This window comes from Gorilla gorilla, chromosome 11 (genome assembly GCF_029281585.2).
Source record: "Gorilla gorilla gorilla isolate KB3781 chromosome 11, NHGRI_mGorGor1-v2.1_pri, whole genome shotgun sequence".
NCBI classification, from domain to species: domain Eukaryota; kingdom Metazoa; phylum Chordata; class Mammalia; order Primates; family Hominidae; genus Gorilla; species Gorilla gorilla.
Window position 1 is genome coordinate 113,121,683 of NC_073235.2, and position 22,342 is coordinate 113,144,024.

Consider the following 22,342-nt stretch of genomic DNA (forward strand, 5'->3'; position numbering starts at 1 on the left):
ACCTCCCGGGTTCACGCCGTTCTCCTGCCTCAGCCTCCCGAGTAGCTGGGACTACAGGCGCCCACTACCACGCCCGGCTAATTTTTTTTTGTATTTTTAGTAGAGACGGGGTTTCACCGTGTTAGCCAGGATGGTCTCGATCTCCTGACCTCGTGATCCGCCCGCCTCGGCCTCCCAAAGTGTTGGGATTACAGGCGTGAGCCACCGCGCCCGGCCAGGGAATTCCCTTTCTTAGCTAGGGAAAGGGGTGACAGAGGGCACCTGGAAAATTGGGTCACTCCCACCCTAATACTTCGCTTTTCCAACCGTCTTAGCAAACGGCACACCAGGAGATTGTATCCCACGCATGGCACAAAGTGTCCTACACCCACGGAGCCTTGCTCATTGCTAGCACAGCAGTCTGAGATCAAACTGCAAGGTGACAGCGAGGCTGGGGGAGGGGCGTCTGCCATTGCTGAGGCTTGAGTATGTAAAAAAAGCACAGGGAAGCTCGAACTGGGTGGAGCCCACCGCAGCTCAAGGAGGCCTGGCTGCCTCTGTAGACTCCACCTCTGGGAGCAGGGCATAGCCAAACAAAAGGCAGCAGAAACCTCTGCAGACTTAAATGTCCCTGTCTGACAGTTTTGAAGAGAGTAGTCGTTCTCCCAGCATGCAGCTGGAGATCTGGAACGGACAGACTGCCTCCTCAAGTGGGTCCCTGACCCCCGAATAGCCTAACTGGGAGGCACTCCACAGTAGGGGCAGACTGACAACTCACACGGCCGGGTACTCCTCTGAGACAAAACTTCCAGAGGAACGATCGGGCAGCAACATTTGCTGTTCACCAATATCCGCTGTTCTGCAGCCTCTGCTGCTGATACCCAGGCAAACAGCGTCTGGAGTGGACCTCCAGCAAACTCCAACAGACCTGCAGCTGAGGGTCCTGACTGTTAGAAGGAAAACTAACAAACAGAAAAGACATCCACACCAAAACCCCATCTGTATGTCACCATCATCAAAGACCAAAGGTAGATAAAACCACAAAGATGGGGAAAAAACAGAGCAGAAAAACTGAAAATTCTAAAATCAGAGCGCCTCTTCTACTCCAAAGGAACGCAGCTCCTCACCAGCAATGGAATATGGAGAATGACTTTGATGAGCTGAGAGAAGGCTTCAGACAATCAAACTACTCCAAGCTAAAGGAGGAAGTTCAAACCCGTGGCAAAGAAGTTAAAAACCTTGAAAAAAGATTAGACGAATGGCTAACTAGAATAACCAATGCAAAGAAGTCCTTAAAGGACCTGATGGAGCTGAAAACCAAGGCACGAGAACTATGTGACGAATGCACCAGCCGCAGTAGCCAATTCGATCAACTGGAAGAAAGGGTATCAGTGATGGAAGATCAAATGAATGAAATGAAGTGAGAAGAGAAGTTTAGAGAAAAAAGAATAAAAAGAAATGAACAAGGCCTCCAAGAAATATGGGACTTTGTGAAAAGACCAAATCTACGTCTGATTGGTGTACCTGAAAGTGACAGGGAGAATGGAACCAAGTTGGAAAACACTCTGCAGGATATTATCCAGGAGAACTTCCCTAATCTAGCAAGGCAGGCCAACATTCAGATTCAGGAAATACAGAGAATGCCACAAAGATACTCCTCGAGAAGAGCGACTCCAAGACACAGAATTGTCAGATTCACCAAAGTTGAAATGCAGGAAAAAATGTTAAGGGCAGCCAGAGAGAAAGGTCGGGTTACCCATAAAGGGAAGCCTATCAGACTAACAGCTGATCTCTCGGCAGAAACTCTAGAAGCCAGAAGAGAGTGGGGGCCAATATTCAACATTCTTAAAGAAAAGAATTTTCAACCCAGAATTTCTTATCCAGCCAAACTAAGCTTCATAAGTGAAGGAGAAATAAAATACTTTATAGATAAGCAAATGCTGAGAGATTTTGTCACCACCAGGCCTGCCCTAAAAGAGCTCCTGAAGGAAGCACTAAACATGGAAAGGAACAACTGGTACCACCCACTGCAAAAACATGCCAAATTGTAAAGACCAGCAAGGCTAGGAAGAAACTGCATCAACTAACGAGCCAAATAACCAGCTAACATCATAATGACCGGATCAAATTCACACATAACAATATTAACCTTAAGTGTAAATGGGCTAAATGCTCCAATTAAAAGACACAGACTGGCAAATTGGATAAGGAGTCAAGACCCATCAGTGTGCTGTATTCAGGAAACCCATCTCACATGCAGAGACACACATAGGCTCAAAATAAAGGGATGGAGGAAGATCTACCAAGCAAATGGAAAACAAAAAAAGGCAGGGGTTGCAATCCTAGTCTCTGATAAAACAGACTTTAAACCAACAAAGATCAAAAGAGACAAAGAAGGCCATTACATGATGATAAAGGGATCAATCCAACAAGAAGAGCTAACTATCCTAAATATATATGCACCCAACACAGGAGCACCCAGATTCATAAAGCAAGTCCTTAGAGACCTACAAAGAGACTTAGGCTCCCACACAATAATAATGGGAGACTTTAACACCCCACTGTCAACATTAGACAGATCAGTGAGACAGAAAGTTAACAAGGATATCCAGAAATTGAACTCAGTTCTGCACCAAGCAGACCTAATAGACATCTACAGAACTCTCCACCCCAAATCAACAGAATATACATTCTTTTCAGCACCACACCACACCTATTCCAAAACTGACCACATAGTTGGAAGTAAAGCACTCCTCAGCAAATGTAAAAGAACAGAAATTATAACAAACTGTCTCTCAGACCACAGTGCAATCAAACTAGAACGCAGGATTAAGAAACTCACCCAAAAGCACTCAATTACATGGAAACTGAACAACCTGCTCCTGAGTGACTACTGGGTACATAACGAAATGAAGGCAGAAATAAAGATGTTCTTTGAAACCAATGAGAACAAAGACACAACATACCAGAATCTCTGGGACACATTCAGAGCAGTGTGTAGAGGGAAGTTTATAGCACTAAATGCCCACAAGAGAAAGCAGGAAAGATCTAAAATTGACACCCTAACATCACAATTAAAAGAACTAGAGAAGCAAGAGCAAACACATTTAAAAGCTAGCAGAAGGCAAGAAATAACTAAGAGCAGAACTGAAGGAAAAAGAGACACAAAAAACCCTTCAAAAAATCAATGAATCTAGGATCTGGTTTTGTGAAAAGATCAACAAAATTGATAGACCACTAGCAAGACTAATAAAGAAGAAAACAGAGAAGAATCAAATAGATGCAATTAAAAAATGATAAAGGGGATATCACCACTGATCCTACAGAAATACAAACTACCATCAGAGAATACTATAAACACCTCTACGCAAATAAACTAGAAAATCTAGAAGAAATGGATAAATTCCTTGACACATACACCCTCCCAAGACTAAACCAGGAAGAAGTTGAATCTCTGAATAGACCAATAACAGGCTCTGAAATTGAGGCAATAATTAATAGCTTACCAACCAAAAAAAGTCCAGGACCAGATGGATTCACAGCCGAATTCTACCAGAGGTACAAGGAGGAGCTGGTACAATTCCTTCTGAAACTATTCCAATCAATAGAAAAAGAGGGAATCCTCCCTAACTCATTTTATGAGGCCAGCATCATCCTGATACCAAAGCCTGGCAGAGACACAACAAAAAAAGAGAATTTTAGACCAAGATCCCTGATGAACATCGATGCAAAAATCCTCAATAAAATACTGGCAAACCGAATCCAGCAGCACATCAAAAAGCTTATCCACCATGATCAAGTGGGCTTCATCCCTGGGGTGCAAGGCTGGTTCAACATATGCAAATCATTAAACGTAATCCAGCATATAAACAGAACCAATGACAAAAACCACATGATTATTTCAATAGATGCAGAAAAGTCCTTTGACAAAATTCAACAACACTTGATGCTAAAAACTCTCAATAAATTAGGTATTGATGGGACATATCTCAAAATAATAAGAGCTATCTATGACAGACCCACAGCCAATATCATACTGAATGGGCAAAAACTGGAAGCATTCCCTTTGAAAACTGGCACATGACAGGGATGCCCTCTCTCACCACTCCTATTCGACATAGTGTTGGAAGTTCTGGCCAGGACAATCAGTCAGGAGAAGGAAGTAAAGGGTATTCAGTTAGGAAAAGAGGAAGTCAAATTGTTCCTGTTTGCAGATGACGTGATAGTATATCTAGAAAACCCATCGTCTCAGCCCAAAATCTCCTTAAGCTGATAAGCAACTTCAGCAAAGTCTCAGGATACAAAATCAATGTGCAAAAATCACAAGCATTCTTATACACCATTAACAGACAGAGAGCAAAATCGTGAGTGAACTCCCATTCACAATTGCCTCAGAGAATAAAATACCTAGGATCCAACTTACAAGGGATGTGAAGGACCTCTTTAAGGAGAACTACAAACGACTGCTCAGTGAAATAAAAGAGGATACAAACAAATGGAAGAACATTCCATGCTCATGGGTAGGAAGAATCAATATCGTGAAAATGGCCATACTGCCCAAGGTAATTTATAGATTCAATGCCATCCCTATCAAGCTACCAATGACTTTCTTCACAGAATTGGAAAAAACTACTTTAAAGTTCATATGGAACCAAAAAAGAGCCCGCATCGCCAAGTCAATCCTAAGCCAAAAGAACAAAGCTGGAGGCATCACACTACCTGACTTCAAACTATACTGCAAGGCTACAGTAACCCAAACAGCATGGTACTGGTACCAAAACAGAGATATAGACCAATGGAACAGAACAGAGCCCTCAGAAATAATGCCACGTTATCTACAACTATGTGATCTTTGACAAACCTGACAAAAACAAGCAATGGGGAAAGGATTCCCTATTTAATAAATGGTGCTGGGAAAACTGGTTAGCCATATGTAGAAAGCTGAAACTGGATCCCTTCCTTACATCTTATACAAAAATTAATTCAAGATGGATTAAAGATTTAAATGTTAGACCTAAAACCATAAAAACCCTAGAAGAAAACCTAGGCAATACCATTCAGGACATAGGCATGGGCAAGGGCAAGGACTTCATGTCTAAAACACCCAAAGCAATGGCAACAAAAGCAAAAACTGACAAATGGGAAGTAATTAAACTAAAGAGCTTCTGCACAGCAAAAGAAACTATCATCAGAGTGAATAGGCAACCTACAGAATGGGAGAAAATTTTTGCAATCTGCTCATCTGACAAAGGGCTAATATCCAGAATCTACAAAGAACTCAAACAAATTTACAAGAAAAAACAACCCCATCAACAAGTGGGCGAAGGATATGAACAGACACTTCTCAAAAGAAGACATTTATGCAGCCAAAAGACACATGAAAAAATTCTCATCATCACTGGCCATCAGAGAAATGCAAATCAAAACCACAGTGAGATAGCATCTCACACCAGTTAGAACGGCGATCATTAAGAAGTCAGGAAACAACAGGTGCTGGAGAGGATGTGGAGAAATAGGAACAATTTTACACTGTTGGTGGGACTGTAAACTAGTTCAACCATTGTGGAAGTCAGGGTGGCGATTCCTCAGGGATCTAGAACTAGAAATACCATTTGACCCAGACATCCCATTACTGGATGTATACCCAAAGGACTATAAATCATGCTGCTATAAAGACACATGCACACGTATGTTTATTGTGGCACTATTCACAATAGCAAAGACTTGGAACCCACTCAAATGTCCAACAATGATAGACTGGATTAAGAAAATGTGGCACATATACACCATGGAATACTATGCAGCCTTAAAAAATGATGAGTTCATGTCCTTTGTAGGGACATGGATGAAGCTGGAAACCATCATTCTCAGCAAACCATCGCAAGGAGAAAAAACCAAACACCGCATGTTCTCACTCATAGGTGGCAATTGAACAATGAGAACGCATGGACACAGGAAGGGGAACATCACACACTTGGGGCCTGTTGTGGGGTGGGGGTAGCGGGGAGGAAGAGCATTATGAGATATACCTAATGTTAAATGACGAGTTGATGGGTGCAGCACACCAACATGGCACATGTATACATATGTAACAAACCTGCACATTGTGCACATGTACCCTAAAACTTAAATTATAATAATAAAAAAAAGAAAACAGCAGAATCATAGGGCAAATGTCCATGGGAGCTGATGAGGAGAAACTCAGTATTCAAAGACTTTTACAACTTCATAAGCAAAGCTTAAGACTCAGCGATAGGCTCACATGATACTCCCGGTCAAACCTAATGAGACAAGGACGGTAATGGGGTTTGCCTAGAACAACATAGAAAGGAGCTATTACCAGATCCACCTGGTTGAGGGTAAATACCAATTCCTTAATGAGGGATGACTATAGACTAAACTCAAAACTGACTGAAATATTTTACAATTGCAGGCATATATACCTTGTGTATTTTTCTTATTTACACATTGTGGTTTCAATAATCTTCAATAAATTTATTCACATCAACATCATTCTCTAGTTAAAGAATTTCTCTTAAGTCTTATTCTACATGAGTCATTGAACCCCGAATTGAGCCAAATTTCAGATTCACCAATTAATTGCCTCCTGATATTTCCTTACCAACCACAGGCAGCTCAAGTTGGACATCATTAAAAGCGAACTTACCATTTTTCCCTAGCCCTCTTCATTTTCCTAGAGACCACGTTTCAGAGAATGACAAAACCAGCTGCATTGTTTCTAAAGCCCGAAACATGGATGGTGACTTTTATGTGTGCAAATATTTATTTATGTTTTTCTTTTATTATTATTTTTTCAACTTTTATTTTGGATTCAGATGTTACATGTGCAGGTTTGTTACATGGGTATATTGTGTGATGCCAAGGTTTGGGATACAAATGATACCATCACCCGGATAGTGGGCATAGTACCCAACAATTTTCCAATCCTTGTCCCCATGCGTCCTTCCCCACTCCAGTAGTCCCCAGTTTCTCTTGTTGCCATCTTTATGTTCATGAGTACCCAATGTTTAGCTCCCACTTAAAAGTAAGAACATGCAGTATTTGGTTTTTTGTTCCTGCATTAATTCATTTAGGATAATGGCCTCCAGCTACATCCACATTGCTGCAAAGGACATGATTTTATTCTTTTTTATGGCTGTGTAATATTCTATGGTATATATGCAGCACGTTTTCTTTGTTCAATCTACCATTAATGGGCACCTAGGTTGATTCCATATCTTTGCTATTCTGAAGAGTGCTGCAATGAACATGTGTACGCATGTGTCTTTTAGGTAGAACAATTTATTTTCTTTTGGATACATAACATATCCTCCAGTAGTTTTATATATATATATATAGATAGATATCTATCTATATAGATATATATAGATAGATATCTATCTATATAGATATATATAGATAGATATCTATCTATATAGATATATATAGATAGATATCTATCTATATAGATATATATAGATAGATATCTATATAGATATATATAGATATATATATGGAGATATATATATGGAGATATATATATGGAGATATATATATGGAGATATATATATATGGAGATATATATATATATGGAGATATATATATATGGAGATATATATATATGGAGATATATATATATGGTGATATATATATGGAGATATATATATATGGTGATATATATATGGAGATATATATATATGGTGATATATATATGGAGATATATATATATGGTGATATATATATGGAGATATATATATATGGTGATATATATATATATATATGGAGATATATATATATATATATATGGAGATATATATATATCTCTCTCTCCATAATGGGATTGCTGGGTCAAATGGTAGTTCTGCTTTGAGTTCTTTGAGAAATCTCTAAACTGCTTTCTACAGTAGCTGAGCTAATTTACATTCCCTTCAACAGTGTATAAGCATTCCCTTTTCTCCACAGCCTCACCAGTATCTGTGTTTTTTGACTTTTTAATAATAGCCATTCCTACTGGTGTGAGATGGAATCTCACTGTGGTTTTGACTTGCATTTCTCTGACAGTTATGTGGAGCATTATTTCATATGTTTGCTGACATATGAGAAGACATACGTTGTATGTCTTCTTGTGAGAAATCTCTGTCCATGTCTGTTGCCTGTTTTTTAATGGGGTTAAGTTGGTTTTTGCCTGTTGAATTGTTGAAGTTGCTTATAGATTCCAGATAGTAGACCTTTGTTGGATGCATAGTTTGCAAATATTTTCTCCCATTCTGTAGGTTGTCTGTGTACTCTGTTGATAGTTTCTTTTGCTATGCAGCTCTTTAGTTTAGTTAGGTCCCACTTGTGAATTTTTGTTTCTGTTGCAAGTGCTTTTGAGGACTTAGTCATAAATTCTTTCCCAAGGCCAATGTCCAGAATGGTGTTTCTTAGGCTTTCTTCTAGGATTCTTATAGTTTGAGGTCTTACATTAAATCTTTAATCCATCTTCAGTGGCTTTTTGTGTATGGTGAAAGGTAGGAGTCCAGTGTCATTTTTCTGCATATGGCTAGTCAGATATCCCAGGACCATTTATTGAATAGGAAGTTCTTTCCCCATTGCTTTTGTTGAGTTTGTCAAAGATCAGATGGCTGTACGTGGCACTGTTTCTGGGCTCTCTATTCTGTTTCATTGGTCTATATGCCTGTTTTTGTAGCAGTAGCATGCTGTTTTTGTTACTGTAGCTTTATAGTATAGTTTTAAGTTGGGTGATGTTATGTTTCCAGCTTTGTTCTTTTTGCTTAGTATTCCTTTGGCTTCTCAAGCTCTTTTTTGGTTCCATATGAATTGTAGAATAGTTTTTTTCTAGTTCTGTAAAAAATGACATTGGTTGTTTGATAGGAATAGTGTTGAATCTGTAGCTTGCTTTGGGAAGTGTGGCCATTTTAATAATATTGATTCTTCAAATCCATGAGCATAAAATGTTTTTCCATTTGTTTGTGTCATCTATGATTCCTTTGAGGAGTGTTTTGTAGTTCTCCTTGTGGAGATCTCTCACCTCCTTAGGTAGATGTATTCCTAGGTATTTTTTTTGTAGCTATTGTAAATGAGACTGCATTCTTGATTAGGCTCTCAGCTTGAACATTATTGGTATATAGAAATGCTCTGGATTTTTGTACATTGATTTTGTATTGTGAAACTTTACTGAAAGTGTTAATCTGTTCCAGAAGCTTTGGCAGGGTCTTTAGGGTTTTCTTTTTTCTTTTTTTTTTTTTTTTTGAGACGGAGTCTGGCTCTGTCGCCCAGGCTGGAGTGCAGTGGCGCAATCTCAGCTCACTGCAAGCTCCGCCTCCCGGGTTCACGCCGTTCTCCTGCCTCAGCCTCCCGAGTAGCTGGGACTACAGGTGCCCGCCACTACGCCTGGTTAATTTTTTGTATTTTTAGTAGAGACGGGGTTTCACCATGTTAGCCAGGATGGTCTCGATCTCCTGACCTCGTGATCCGCCCGCCTTGGCCTCCCAAAGTGCTGGGATTACAGGCGTGAGCCACCGCGCCCGGCCTCTTTAGGGTTTTCTAGGCATAGAATCATATTATCAGTGAAGAGAGATAGTTAGACTTCTTCTTTACCTATTTGGATGCCTTTTATTTCCTTATCTTGCTTGATTGGTCTGTCTGGTACTTCTAGTACTATGTTGAATTGGTTGAATTGGAGTGGTAAGAATAGGCATCCTTGTCTTGTTCCAGTTCTCAGTGGGAATGCTTCTTTTTTTTTTGGTCTGTTTAGTATGATGCTGGTTGTGTATTTGTCATAGATGACTCTTCTTATTTTCAGGTACATTGCTTCAGTGCCTAGTTTGTTGAGTTTTTTTTTTAATCATTAAGGGATGTTGGATTTTATCTAAAGCTTTTTCTACCTCTTTTACAATGATCATATGTTTTGTTGTTAATTCTCTTTATGTGGTAAATCAAATTTATTGATATGTGTATGTTGCATGAACTTTACACCCTAGGAATGAAGGCTACATCATCATGGTGAATTAACTTTTCAATATGCTGTTGAATTTGATTTGCTAGTATCTTGTTGAAGATTTTTGTGTCTATGTTGATCAGGAATATTGGCCTGCATTTTGTTTTTTTCTCTTTGTGTCTTTTCCAGGTTTTGGTATCAGGTGAATGCTGGCTTCATAGAATGAGTTAGGAAGGAGTCCTTCCTCTTTCTGTTTTTGGAGTAATTTCTGTAGAATTGAAACAAGCTCTTCTTTGTATGTCTGGTAGAATTTTGCTGTGAATCTATTTGCTGTAGAGCTTTTTTTGGTTGGTAGGTTTTTTTTTTTTTATTACTGATTCAATTTTGGAACTTGATATTGGTCTGTTAAAGGTTTCAATATTTCTTTCTGATTAAATGTTAGTAGATTGTGTGTTTCTAGGAATTTATGTGTTTCCTCTAGATTTTGTATTTTGTGTGTGTAGTTGTGTTCATAGTCGTCTCTGAGAATCTTTTGTATTTCTGTGGGATTGGTGCTAATGTCACTTTTGTTGTTTCTGATTGTGCTTATTTTGATCTCTCTTGTTGTTGTTAATCTAGGTAGTGGTCTCTTGATCTTGTTTATTCTTTCAAAGAACCCACTTTTAGTTTTGTTGATGTTTTTTGTATAGATTTTTGTGTCTCATTTCATTCAGTTCCACTCTGACAGTTATTTCTTTCCTTTTGCTAGCTGTGGGGTTAGTTTATTTACCTTTTTCTAGTTCTTGTAGGTGTGATGTTAGATCGTTAATTTGAGATCTTTCTAGCTTTTTGAGGTGGGTATTTAGTGCTATAATCTTTTGTCATAACATTGCTTTTGCTGCATCACAGAGATTTTGCTATGTTGTATCTCTGTTTTCATTTATTTCAAGGAAATTAAAAAAATTTCTTCCTTAATTTCATTGTTTACCCAAAAGTCATTTAGGAGGAGCAGAGTGTTATTAATTTCATGTAATTCTGTGGTTTTGAGAGCTCTTCTTGATATTGCTTTCTGTTTCATTCCACTGTGGTGTGAGAGTATTTCTATGTTTTTGAATTTATTGAAATTCAATAAATTTGAATGGCTGAGCATGTGGTTGACCTTTGAGTATGTTCTGTGTGTAGATGTGAAAGATGTACATTCTATGGTTGCTGGGTGGAGTATTTTATAGGTGTCTATTAGGTACCATTTGTCAAGTGTCATATTTAAGTCCAGAATTTTTTTGTTAGTTTTCTGCCTCAATGATCTGTCTAATGCTGTCAGTGGGGTTTAAGTTAGGTTGATGACTTCTTATACTTCTCTCTTTCTTATTCTTTGTCTCTCACCACCTCATCCAATTGATTCACAATGCTTACACCTTCTATTTTCTAACAAACTCTTGAATTTAATTGCACCTTTTCCTCTTTCCCAATGTCTTTAAGTTCACAATCCTTTCACTTCTAACCTATGTTATTGTCTTTCTGTCTCCTCTGACCGCATTCCTATGTGCTCTTCTCTTTGCTTTGGTGATTTTTCTAACATGCATATCTGATCATATTACTTCTCTGTTTAAACTCCTTCAGTAGTTCTGTAGAGCCTTTAGGACAAAACTAAACTCTGCCTTACTGAATTAAGCACATGATGATTTGAACTCTGGTTATCTCTACCTCATACCCCCACCTCATCTTTTGCATGCAGTGCTCCACATGGGCTACTGGATCAGGTCTTGCTCTCTTTATATATGCTATTCTCTCTATCATCCCTTACTTGTCCTTCACAACTCAGCTCATGCTATCTTCTGCAGAAAGCTTTTAAATGATAGACCCCAGCTATATAGTTAAGACTTCACTTTTTCTTTGATTCTTCAATATTTTTCCAATTCATCTCTTTACCACATCTATGATGTCAGGCTTTTCTTATTCTATATCAGTTATTTATTAAAATATTAGCTTGCTTTTTCTAATGTCCTTTTCCTGTCTCTATTCTTTGTCTTTATGCATATATTAATATATGTCTATTGGTGCTGAGTTTTGGCTTAGTCTTTTCTATATCCCTATTTTATTTCTCTACATATTTTCCATATGATGTTTTATAAATGGGGAAATATTTCATAAAGGACCTTATAATTCCACTTTATTAATAACACTAACCTAAGGAAAGTCCAAGACAAACACATTGAACTTTTTCACTAAATTCTTTTAAGTTAGTCTTGCTGTAATCATACTGTTCTCAGCAGTTAAACGTTTAGTTGTATCAAAGACTAATATACTTTATTGGTGCATAATCTTCAAAGAGAGTCTTAAGGTCTCCAAACCAGAGAGCTAGCACAGGCATAGGTCAGAAGTCCACGGTGTGATCATGACTTATTGTAAAGTAAAGGTTTCTATTTGTCGATGATAAGAAAAGTAGACTAAGATCAGCCCAATTCATAAATTTGGTGTGGGTCAGATGCAATTCACAGATATCAACCAATAGATGTGTGAATTGCAATTGTTAGTGGCCTTGAACTGCCCCACCTTGAATCGAGGGAAATCAATGTGGCTTTGTTCAGCAGTGACTGCCTGAAAGGACCATAAATCAGGAGCCTCCATAGAACCCTTTTATTGTCAAGGTAATGGCAAAGAAAAATGATAGCAGTTATTCCATTTACAGAGTTTAGCCTTTTTTCTTCTTCCTGATTGTTGTTTCTTCCAGTTTTCTTTTTGTATCTGAATAATCACAGCATGTAGCTTTTGAATTTTTTTCCTAGAGGAATGTGTGATATAAAACACCATAAAGTTCTCAGTTAGAAGGATGTCTTAAATAATTTTGTCAAAACTCTTATGGCTATGCTGTAGTTTGAACTGGCCAACCAAATGGTCATCCAAAATTAGAGTTTTATACCTTTGGTAACTGTTAGCCACCGTTTCTAATTTCATATCGTAATTATACGTCAGACCCAGGCCATTATACATGCTATCTATGTGACTGAAATTTGTTCATTTTCCCCTATAAAAACTGATTAGTAGCAGTAGATTGCTGTTGGTAATGCTATGATAGTTTAAGTGCCATATAGTTTAAGAACCATATATGGTTCTCTATAGTCATGATGCCCTGACATTTTTGTATGTTGTGGTCTGTTGTGTCTTTCCAGAGATTTGTCACTAATATTTCTCAAGGTACCAACTATTGTGAGTTTCTAATTTTATAAATTAGACTAGATTTGCAGTGATCTCTATGATGATGCTGTTACTACCACTTAATTTCTTTAGTGGGAGAGATAGTATTGCTAGGGCCATTTGTCCTAGGTATATTAGCCAAATGCTAATTATTGCTCAATATCTGTTCTCTTCCTTTTCCTTAGTAAAAGAAGACCAGATTTTTCAAGTAGGTAGATGCATGGTTAGAATAAAGACTATATTTCCCAACCATTCTTGTAGATAGGTGTGGCCATTTACTGTGTTCTGGCCAATGGAATGAAGGTGGAAGTAATGTCCAGCTTACTGAAAGTGTCTCCAAAGGGAATGGCTTGCTACTTTTTCTTCTTTCTTTTTTCTAGATGACTGGAATACAGATATGATGGCTGAGGCACCAGCAGCCATGTTGGACCTTGGGAAAGGAAGTCACGTAAGAAAAGGAACAGGGTCTCATTCTGTGTAGCCTCATAGCTGCCCAACTGCTGTATTTAACAGACGTGAGAGAGAACTAAGTTTCTAACTTATTAAGCTTCAGCTATTTTTTTTCTGAACTAAATTCTCGTTATTACAAAATACAAACAAAATAAAGATTGAGAACTGACACTGACAATTATGTGTTTCCTAAATTCCCGACCAACATTTCTGAATGCTGAACCTTTCCAGGTGGGTGACCTGCAGGCCCTTTAAATCTAAATTTACCAAATTCAGCTCATTAACTTAACCTCAAAATTTTCTCCTCTTGTGTTTTTTAAGGTTTTTATTAATTCCAAATGAAAGCCTTAAAAACATCTTTAGTTCCTACCCTTCTCTCACCAATTATGTGAGTGAAACCAGCAGAGTTAAGATTTTCTTCTGAAATGGTCTTACAAAATCAGAATACAATCTTAAGTTTCTTGATGAGTTTCTGTAGAAAATTAGATGTGTTTATTAACTTGTGCCAAGTTGTTCCTTGCTCTTTGTATAACTGTCCCATCTTTACACATTAATTATTAATTTTGCCTTATCAGAGTTGCTATTTAATACTTTAATTCAACTTCTGGAGAACTGATTGCATTTTGCCCAAGGTGTAATCCCACTTTCTGAAACTACAGATAAGTTATATGAAAATTCTTTAAAAATGAATAGACTATGTGCATCTAAAGTATTCCTAATATGTTTCATATTCTTTTGATGCCATTCTGAAAGTGAAACTATAATTCATCACTTTAGTGTCAATAATAAACGTTAAAAAGGTGTTGCATCTGAAGTTTGAAATACTGTAGTGTACAAAATTTTCTTTCCTAGAAAGTGATGCTTAAAGAAATATTAGTAGTTTGGCATAGGTCTAATTCTGAATAATTATTGTCATTGACAACTATCATTATTTGCAGCTACCCATTATCTTCTAAATGGCCTTCAGAAATGATGGAGAAACTGACACGTTATGAGTATTTCCTGCCCTACATGGATTTTGAACTTGAATTCCCAGCCTCGCTTGCATCTAGATACAGGCACGTGACCCAAGCCCCACCAGTCAGATAAACCCAATTGAAACTTTAGTTCAAAAGCATCCAGTATGAGGGAGCAGTGAAGTTTGCATTTTCCTGATGAAAATGTTGGAAGAGGTATTTGGCTTTGTTGGCGGGGAGGGCAGTGATTTATGCAAAAGTTCCTAATGAAAAAATGGCGTTGTTCTGGGTTGTAGTGATATAATCAGAGATGCGTTCCAGCATACGGTGCTCAGAGGCAGCTGTGGTAGCTGTGGTTTTCTCATCAGCCTGTCTCTGTCATGTTCCTGGAAACACATCTATATGCTTATTGTTATATTCCTCAGATAAGTTCTGAGAAATACAAATCGTCATTGTTTATTTACTTATATTTTTAAATCAAATTTCTGATTTATTCATGTATTCCAGTTTATCCTAAGATGGTGATGTATGCCTCGGTATTGATTTTGCTAAATTTATATAACTTTGATAAATATAAAACACATGTATTTTAAAGGGTTTATTAATGTATAATTGACATCCAATAAATTTTACTCATAAAGTATTTAATTTTATGCACTTTTACATATGTATACATCTGTGAAACTATTACCAGAGTCAAGATAGTTAATCTAGCCATCACACCCAATGTTTCTTTATTTTATTTTACTTTAAGTTCTGAGATACATGTGCAGAACAGGCAGGTTTGTTACATAGGTATATACGTGCCATGGTGGTTTGCCGCACCTATCAACCCGCCATCTAGGTTTTAAGCCCCACATGCATTAGGTATTGGTCCTAATGCTCTCCCTCCCCTTGCCCTCCACCCCACGATGGGCCCCAGTGTGTGATGTTCCCCTCCCTGTGTCCATGTGTTCTCATTGTTCAACTCCCATTTATAAGTGAGAACATGCACACTCAATATTTCTTAATGCCTTTTCATTATCTCTCCTTTTTGCCTACTCTGTCTCTAGTTGACTCTTGATCTATTTCTGTCACTATACATTAGTTTGAATTCTAAAATTTTATACAAATGGAATCATACAGTATGGATTATTTTTTGTCTAGCTTCTTTCACCAAACATAATTATTTTGAGGTTCCTCCATATTGTTGTGTTTGGCAATCAATGGTTCATTTCTTTTCATTGCTGAGTATTCCATGGTATGAATGTACTACAATGTTTTTTACTCACTCACCTGTATGAATATCAGAATATTTGGGTTTGTTTTTAGCTACTACAAAATAAAGCTGCTAAGAGCATTCATGTGCAAAAGTTTTATGGGCATATGTTGTCATTTCTCTTGGGGGAAAAAGGGGATCCAATAGTGGATCATGCGGTGAGTGTATGTTAGGCTTTTCATGAAGCTTCAAAATTGTTTATCAAAGTGGTTGCAACATTCTATATTCCCACCAGCAGTGTATAGGAGTTTCAATTCTTTGAGGACCTCACCAACATTTGCCAAGGCTAGTCTTTCAAATTGTAGCCATTCTTATAGGCAGGTAGTATCATCTCATGGTAGCTACAACTTGCATTTCTCTAATGGCTAATTTTTTGAAAGATTTCCTTGTTACAGAATCCTAGATTGACAAATTTTTTTTCTAGTAGTTTAAATATGTTTATCCTTAATCCTTAATCATCCTTTCATCCTCATCTTTTTTCTTTCTACATGTTTCCTTTTTTTCTCAATTTTCAAGATTTTTCTCTTTATTAATGGTTTTGGGCAATTTTATTATAATATTCCTTGGTGTAGTTTTCTTCATGTTTCTTGTGCTTGAGGATCATTGAGCTTGCTTCTACTATTGGTTTATAGTTTTTATCAAATTTAGAAGATTTTAACCACTGATTTTCACATAGTTTTCTGTTCCCTAATTTCTCCCTTTTGGGGAGTCGTATATTGGACCACTTGAAGTTGCCTAACAGCTTACTGTTGCTTTGTTCATTTTTTAAAAAAATTCTTTTTCTTTTCATGTTTCATTTTACAGAGTTTCCATTGCTATGTGTTTGAGTTCACTGCTCTTTTCTTCTGCAATATATACTTTGGAGTTAATCCCATCCAGCAGATTTTTAATATCAGACATTGTAGTTTTTATCTCCATAAGTTTAATTCTTGTTTTTAAAAATATCTCTCATGACTCAACTGCTTGAACTTATGAAATAACTACTTTAATTTCCTTGTCAATTCTAAAATTTGAGTCAGTTCCGGGTTAGTTTTGATTGACTTATTTTTCTCCACATTATCAATTATATTTCCTGCTTCTTTGCATGCCTGGTAATTTTTACTGGATGTCAGACACTGTGATTTATTTGATGCTAGAGATTTTTGTTTTATTATAAATATCCTTAAGCATTGTTCTAGGTCACAGCTAATTACTTGGTAACAGTTTGAGCCTTTTGGATCTTGCTCTTATGACTTCTTAGGTGGAATCAGACCCACATATAGACTATGGCTAATTATTTCCCACTATTGAAGCAAGGCTCTTCTGACTCTAATACTCTGTGAATTAGGAGGTCTTTTAGTTTTTCTGTTCCCTCTGATCTTTCCAGGTGGTTCTTTTCCTAGCCTTGGGTAACTTCTTCACATGCGAGTGTTGAATACTTCAGGGAGACCATCTGCAGATCACCAAAGTTCTTGATATATTCTGGATACATGTCTTTACCAGTAATATGATTTACAAACATTTTCTGCCAGTCATTGTTTTATGTTTTCATGTTCTTAACAATGCCTTTGAAGTCAAATTTTTAAGTTTTGATAAAGTCCAATTTATCATTCTTGTATTTTAAGGATCAAGCTTTGGTGTAGTTAAGTGTTATTTTTAAGAATTTTTTTAAACTTTAGCTAGAGTAGATTTTGTTGTTTGCAAGTCAGAAATCTGACTGATACGATAATTAAAGAAAAAGGCCAAGAGAATTACATTTTCATTCCATAAATTTTGAATCTAAAATGTGAGTGAGATACTCTGGAATCATAACAATTTATTCTGGACTCATAGTTTCTGTTGCTTGCCTTTGCTTCTGTCAACCAGATGGTGCTATTGGATTGTACCAAGGAACATCCTTATCTGAATGGTTGAGGTTGTATTGATCTAAAAAATCTCCAGAGATAATAGTGGACAGTTGCTATCACTTCTTGGGTTCATGGACCTCATCACCATCTTATATAATTAGAAAGAGCATACCACCATCTTGGTGAGACCTCAAATATAAAAAAGAGCACCCTCTAATTAAAATACCTTATGATAAATCCGTGATTTGGTCTTGGGTTCTTATGAGCAGGTAAAAGTGCTCTGTTGTATTGGAAATCATTTGATTGTGAAAAATGTTCTGACAGAGATCAATAATTAAATCAAGTGAAAAAATATATTAATCCATAATTAAGGCAGTTAATCCATTATTTATTGTAAACAACTTAAAGCTACCATGGAATTCCAACATCTGAGCAAACTCTGGTGAAATAAGAAAAGAACTGAATTAGAAAATGGGAGATCCAGTTTAAAGTCCTGGCCCTAACACTAACTAGCTGTGAGATACTGGGCAACTCTCTTTTCTTATCTAAGCCTCTGTTTTGTCATCTGTAAAATAAGCATGGGATATGTAATGTGAAGTTCTTTATGTTTTTTCTGGACCTCACTGTCAGTAGAGAGAACCAACTGGAAATAACTTCTTTGCTGCCTTAAACCAGCAGACTTTATTTTAGGACAGAGTGAGTAGTTTGTTGCTAACAACTTTGGGGGATACCGGAGAAGGAATAACCCGAAAAGGTAAGTTGGTTGTGGCGTTTGCACACTTTATTAATTTTTTTGTATAATGTATTTTGTATTACTTTTTTTGCATAATATATTTTGTATTAATTTTTTTGCATAATGGTGCAATATATCCATGGGTTTAGTGTAACCATTACCTACATAATGTACAATGTACCTGCTAAACAATTTCTCCTCTCTCACCTCCTTCCTGCCCTCCCACCTTTCCGAGTCTCCAGTGTCTTTTATTCTACACTCTGTGTCCACGTGGACACATTATTTAGCTCCCATTTGTCAATGAGGACATGAGGTCTTTGATTTTCTGTGTCTGAGTTGTTTCACTTAAGATAATGGTCTTCATTCCCATCCATGTTGCTGCATAAGACATGATTTCATTCTTTTTATGGCTAAATATTATTCCATGGTATATTTTCTTTATCCAATAATGCAAAGAATGAATGTTCATGCAGGCACATATAAAGTGCTTGGCATTATTTCCTGCAGTGGGTGTGCCTGAAGGTGAGGCAGAGATGGACTGGAAAGATTGACGTTTCTTTGACCAGCAATGCTGACCCTTTGCTCTTTACTAGAGGCAGTGGCTTCATTGTGCAAAACAAATGTGTGCTTAGTGGAGGGTACCTGAGGTCAAGGGCTAGCCATATAGATGACTATGAGGGAAATGCAGTCCGCATTCTATGATAGTCATTACTTTTTGTATATTCCGCAAAGTTTTGGTATACCATATTAATAAAACAGCATATGCAAAAGCACCTACCAGAACAGCTGTCAGAACGCAGGCACTCAATGAACATAACTTCCCTTCTCCCAGCTTCCCCATGCCTTCCTTCTAACATGTACTATGCTCTTTATCTTTATAAACCTCTGGAGCCCTCTTATGGGTCTCTGACCATTCAGGGTTCTCAGTTCGAATTTGCCCCAGGCTTTGATTTTTTTCTATAGTTTTACTTTTATAAACATTTAATGACTGTATATATTTTTCTTTCTTGAACCTACATGATAACTAGCTAGTGTAACCAAAGGGCAATTTATTTAGAAACAAGGTATTAAATTAACTTAACTAATATTTATTGAATGCTTACTGTATGCTAGTTAATATTATAGTGATGAGGATATAGTAGGAAACAAGACTAGTCAAAGTTCCTGTCTCCATGGAGCTTATACTCGAAATAATGCAAAGTAGGACTATAATTAAGTAGTGGATATATTATTTTTGTCATCCCAAATGTATTTATCTGTTTCCTCATTTTATGGTTTCTATACCCCAGTATTTCTATGGGGAACTTGTCATCCTTATTTGATTGGAGTCTTAGTGGGACTGTACCTAAAAATACTCCAATCTCCCTTAGCTAATTCATGGATATAGTAAACCATGCTGGACCAATCAGATTCTCTGTTAGGTTGAGTAACAAGAAAATAATTGGAGTGAATTCAGCTCAAAGATGGCACTCTGACAAGGTCATTGACTCCTGTTTCCTAGAACCTCAGAGCTTTACTAGTTCTTGTTGGTTCCAAGGCTTTATTTTTTGGCTGTTCTTTCTGTGCAAAACCTCCTTCAGTGTTTCTTGTTTAAGTTGCTGGATGTACTTTTGTGTTGCTTGGAATCCAGTAGTCCTAACTTATACCAAATCTGGTAAAGTAAGAAGTATTAGTTTTTACAATCTCTATTAATTCAAATTCAATTCTCAGGTTTCATCCCCTGAACAGACAGGAAATTAAATCTAATTTTTATTGGAAGGGGATCCTCCTTTCCCGTAGTAATAAGAACTAAGGAGTCTCTTGTCATCATCAGTCATTTTTCTACTTGGGTCATTATTGAAATACCTATTATCCCAGCTTCTGTGCCACACCAAGGACAAGGAAATCTTTGGTATGGCTGGGTATCCCTGAGTTAGGCTTCAGCTTCTACAGGCACACCATGTAAAACTTAGTATATATAAGCATATATAATTTCTCTGAAACTTTGTACTTTCCAGCTAATTCTTCTGATGCAAAACCTCCCTCAGACAATTAACTTATCTGAGAGACTATGCTGTCTTTTAAGAACAGGGCAAACTATCATGTTCATTCTGTCTTGTTCACTCACCTGTCCTCTCTAAATTACTCTGGATTTGTATACTGAACTCAAGGGAACAATTAATTTATTCATTCATTTAGCACACATTTATTAAATTTTTCATGCCTTCCAGGTCCTGCATGAGGCTTTGAAATTATAAAGAACTTACAGCTTCTGCTTGATGATGACTCAACAGAGTGGGGAAGGTAAAAGTTTAGTGAGCTGGTGGCTAAATAATCAAATAATTTTGGCAGTGATAAGGGACACAATAGAGGTCTAAAAGTAGGCATAATGGGAGCACAGAGGAAGCTCTTGAGTCTGTTTGGAGATGTCATACCAGTGATGGCTTGCAGGAGAGGATAGCTGGGCTGAGCCTTAGGAAACAAGTAGAAATTTGCTTAATATACAGGTGGAGTAGGAGTAGTACATTCCAAGCAAAGTAAAATGGAGAGAGAAAGAGAGGAGGAAGGAGAAGAAGGAGCAGCGGTAGGAGAAAGACAAGGACAAGGACAAGGTTGGGAAAAGGAGACTGGGTGAGAGAAAAGAATGGCACGTGCAAGAAAATGCAAGCAGTCCCACATGACTGGTATGACTGCAATGAAGAGTCCACTGGGGAACTAATGGGAGATGAGCATGGAAAGGGAGGCAGAGGACAAAATGTGGTGGGTAAAGAATCAGGGATGAGTTCATGTCCTTTGCAGGGACATGGATGAAGCTGAAAACCATAATTCTCAACAAACTAACACACAAACAGAAAACCAAACACCACATGTTCTCACTCATAAGTGGGAGTTGAACTATGAGAACCCATGGACACAGGGAGGGGAACATCTCACAATGGGGCTTGTCGTGGGTTGGAGGGGTAGGGGAGGGATAGCATTAGGAGAAATACCTAATGTAGATGATGGGTTGATGGGTGCAGCAAACCACCATGGCACATGTATACCTATGTAACAAACCTGCACATTCTGTACATGTATCCCAGACCTTAAAGTATAAAAAAAAAAAAAAGAAAGAATGAGTTTTATAAATAGGCTGTCCTGGGTGAAAATTCCAGCTTTATTTCTTTGGTGCCATGGACTCAAGGAAGTTACTTAACTCAGTTTTCTTATCTGTAAAAGAGAGAAGGTGGTAATATGTCCATTTTAACATATTGAAAGGACTAAATGGATTTATGAATGAAAAGCACCTAGCATGGGGTCTGCCGCATAGTAGAATTCAAAGACATTTTTCTTTCCTCACTTCCCTGCCACCCCTACCCCACACACCCTGAAATCTATCACAAGAGCCGTAAAACTAGAGGTTACTGATAAAAAGTGCTTGGTGGATACATTTGGGAAGCAGTAGGAAACTGAAGAGAGAGAATGAAGATGAATTAAGGGGAGCCTTTGAATGGGTAGCACAGATTGTACTTAAGAATCACAAAGATTTAAACATTACTCAATTGCAAGTGTAGTATTGAAATGAAAACAGATACCAATGATACAAATTGCTATAATCTTGTCACTAATCAATCAATACTGTAATTTATCCATGACATTTCTATTTGGTAAATGCCAAAATCTCTATTTTCAGTTTTTACAGATTTGCAGAAATATTACGTTGGTGCAAAAGTAATTGTTTTTGGCATTAAAAGTAATGGCAAAACCACAATTAGATGGCATATGTACCTTTGAATTTTTATTAAAATTAAGCCTTGATATTTTTAAGTTATTCAATAGCCTTTTTTTCTATTCTTTCCTTTCCTTTAATAATACTTTGCTGTATTTCTCCACATATTTCTCTATGTTCATAAGATACTATATAAACAAAAACACCTATACTAAGTTGATCATTTTCCTAGAAATGTAGGCCAGTCACATACATTTCTTTGCAATTTACTTTTCTTACATACAAAAATATAAGGGACCTCCAGCTAACTGCAGGACTCCCATAAGATGGAACATTAT

General features: G+C 37.3%; 1 protein-coding gene across 7 annotated transcripts in view; it reads left to right on the forward strand.

Annotated features, from left to right (window-relative positions):
- Nucleotides 1–22,342, forward strand: part of CPS1 (carbamoyl-phosphate synthase 1) — a 201,976-nt gene that overhangs the window by 28,368 nt on the left and 151,266 nt on the right. For 2 of the 7 annotated variants that reach the window (XM_055380488.2, XM_063695180.1), the window contains exons 2-3: nucleotides 13,474–13,774; nucleotides 14,482–14,601. The exons of 1 other annotated variant lie outside the window; for it this stretch is intronic. Coding sequence is in view for 1 of the 6 variants with exons in the window: in XM_055380484.2 (XP_055236459.1) it covers nucleotides 14,698–14,715 (18 nt within the window). In the remaining 5 variants the exon portion in view is untranslated. 4 more of the 7 variants (XM_063695178.1, XM_063695179.1, XM_063695181.1 and 1 more) reach the window with 4 other exon arrangements.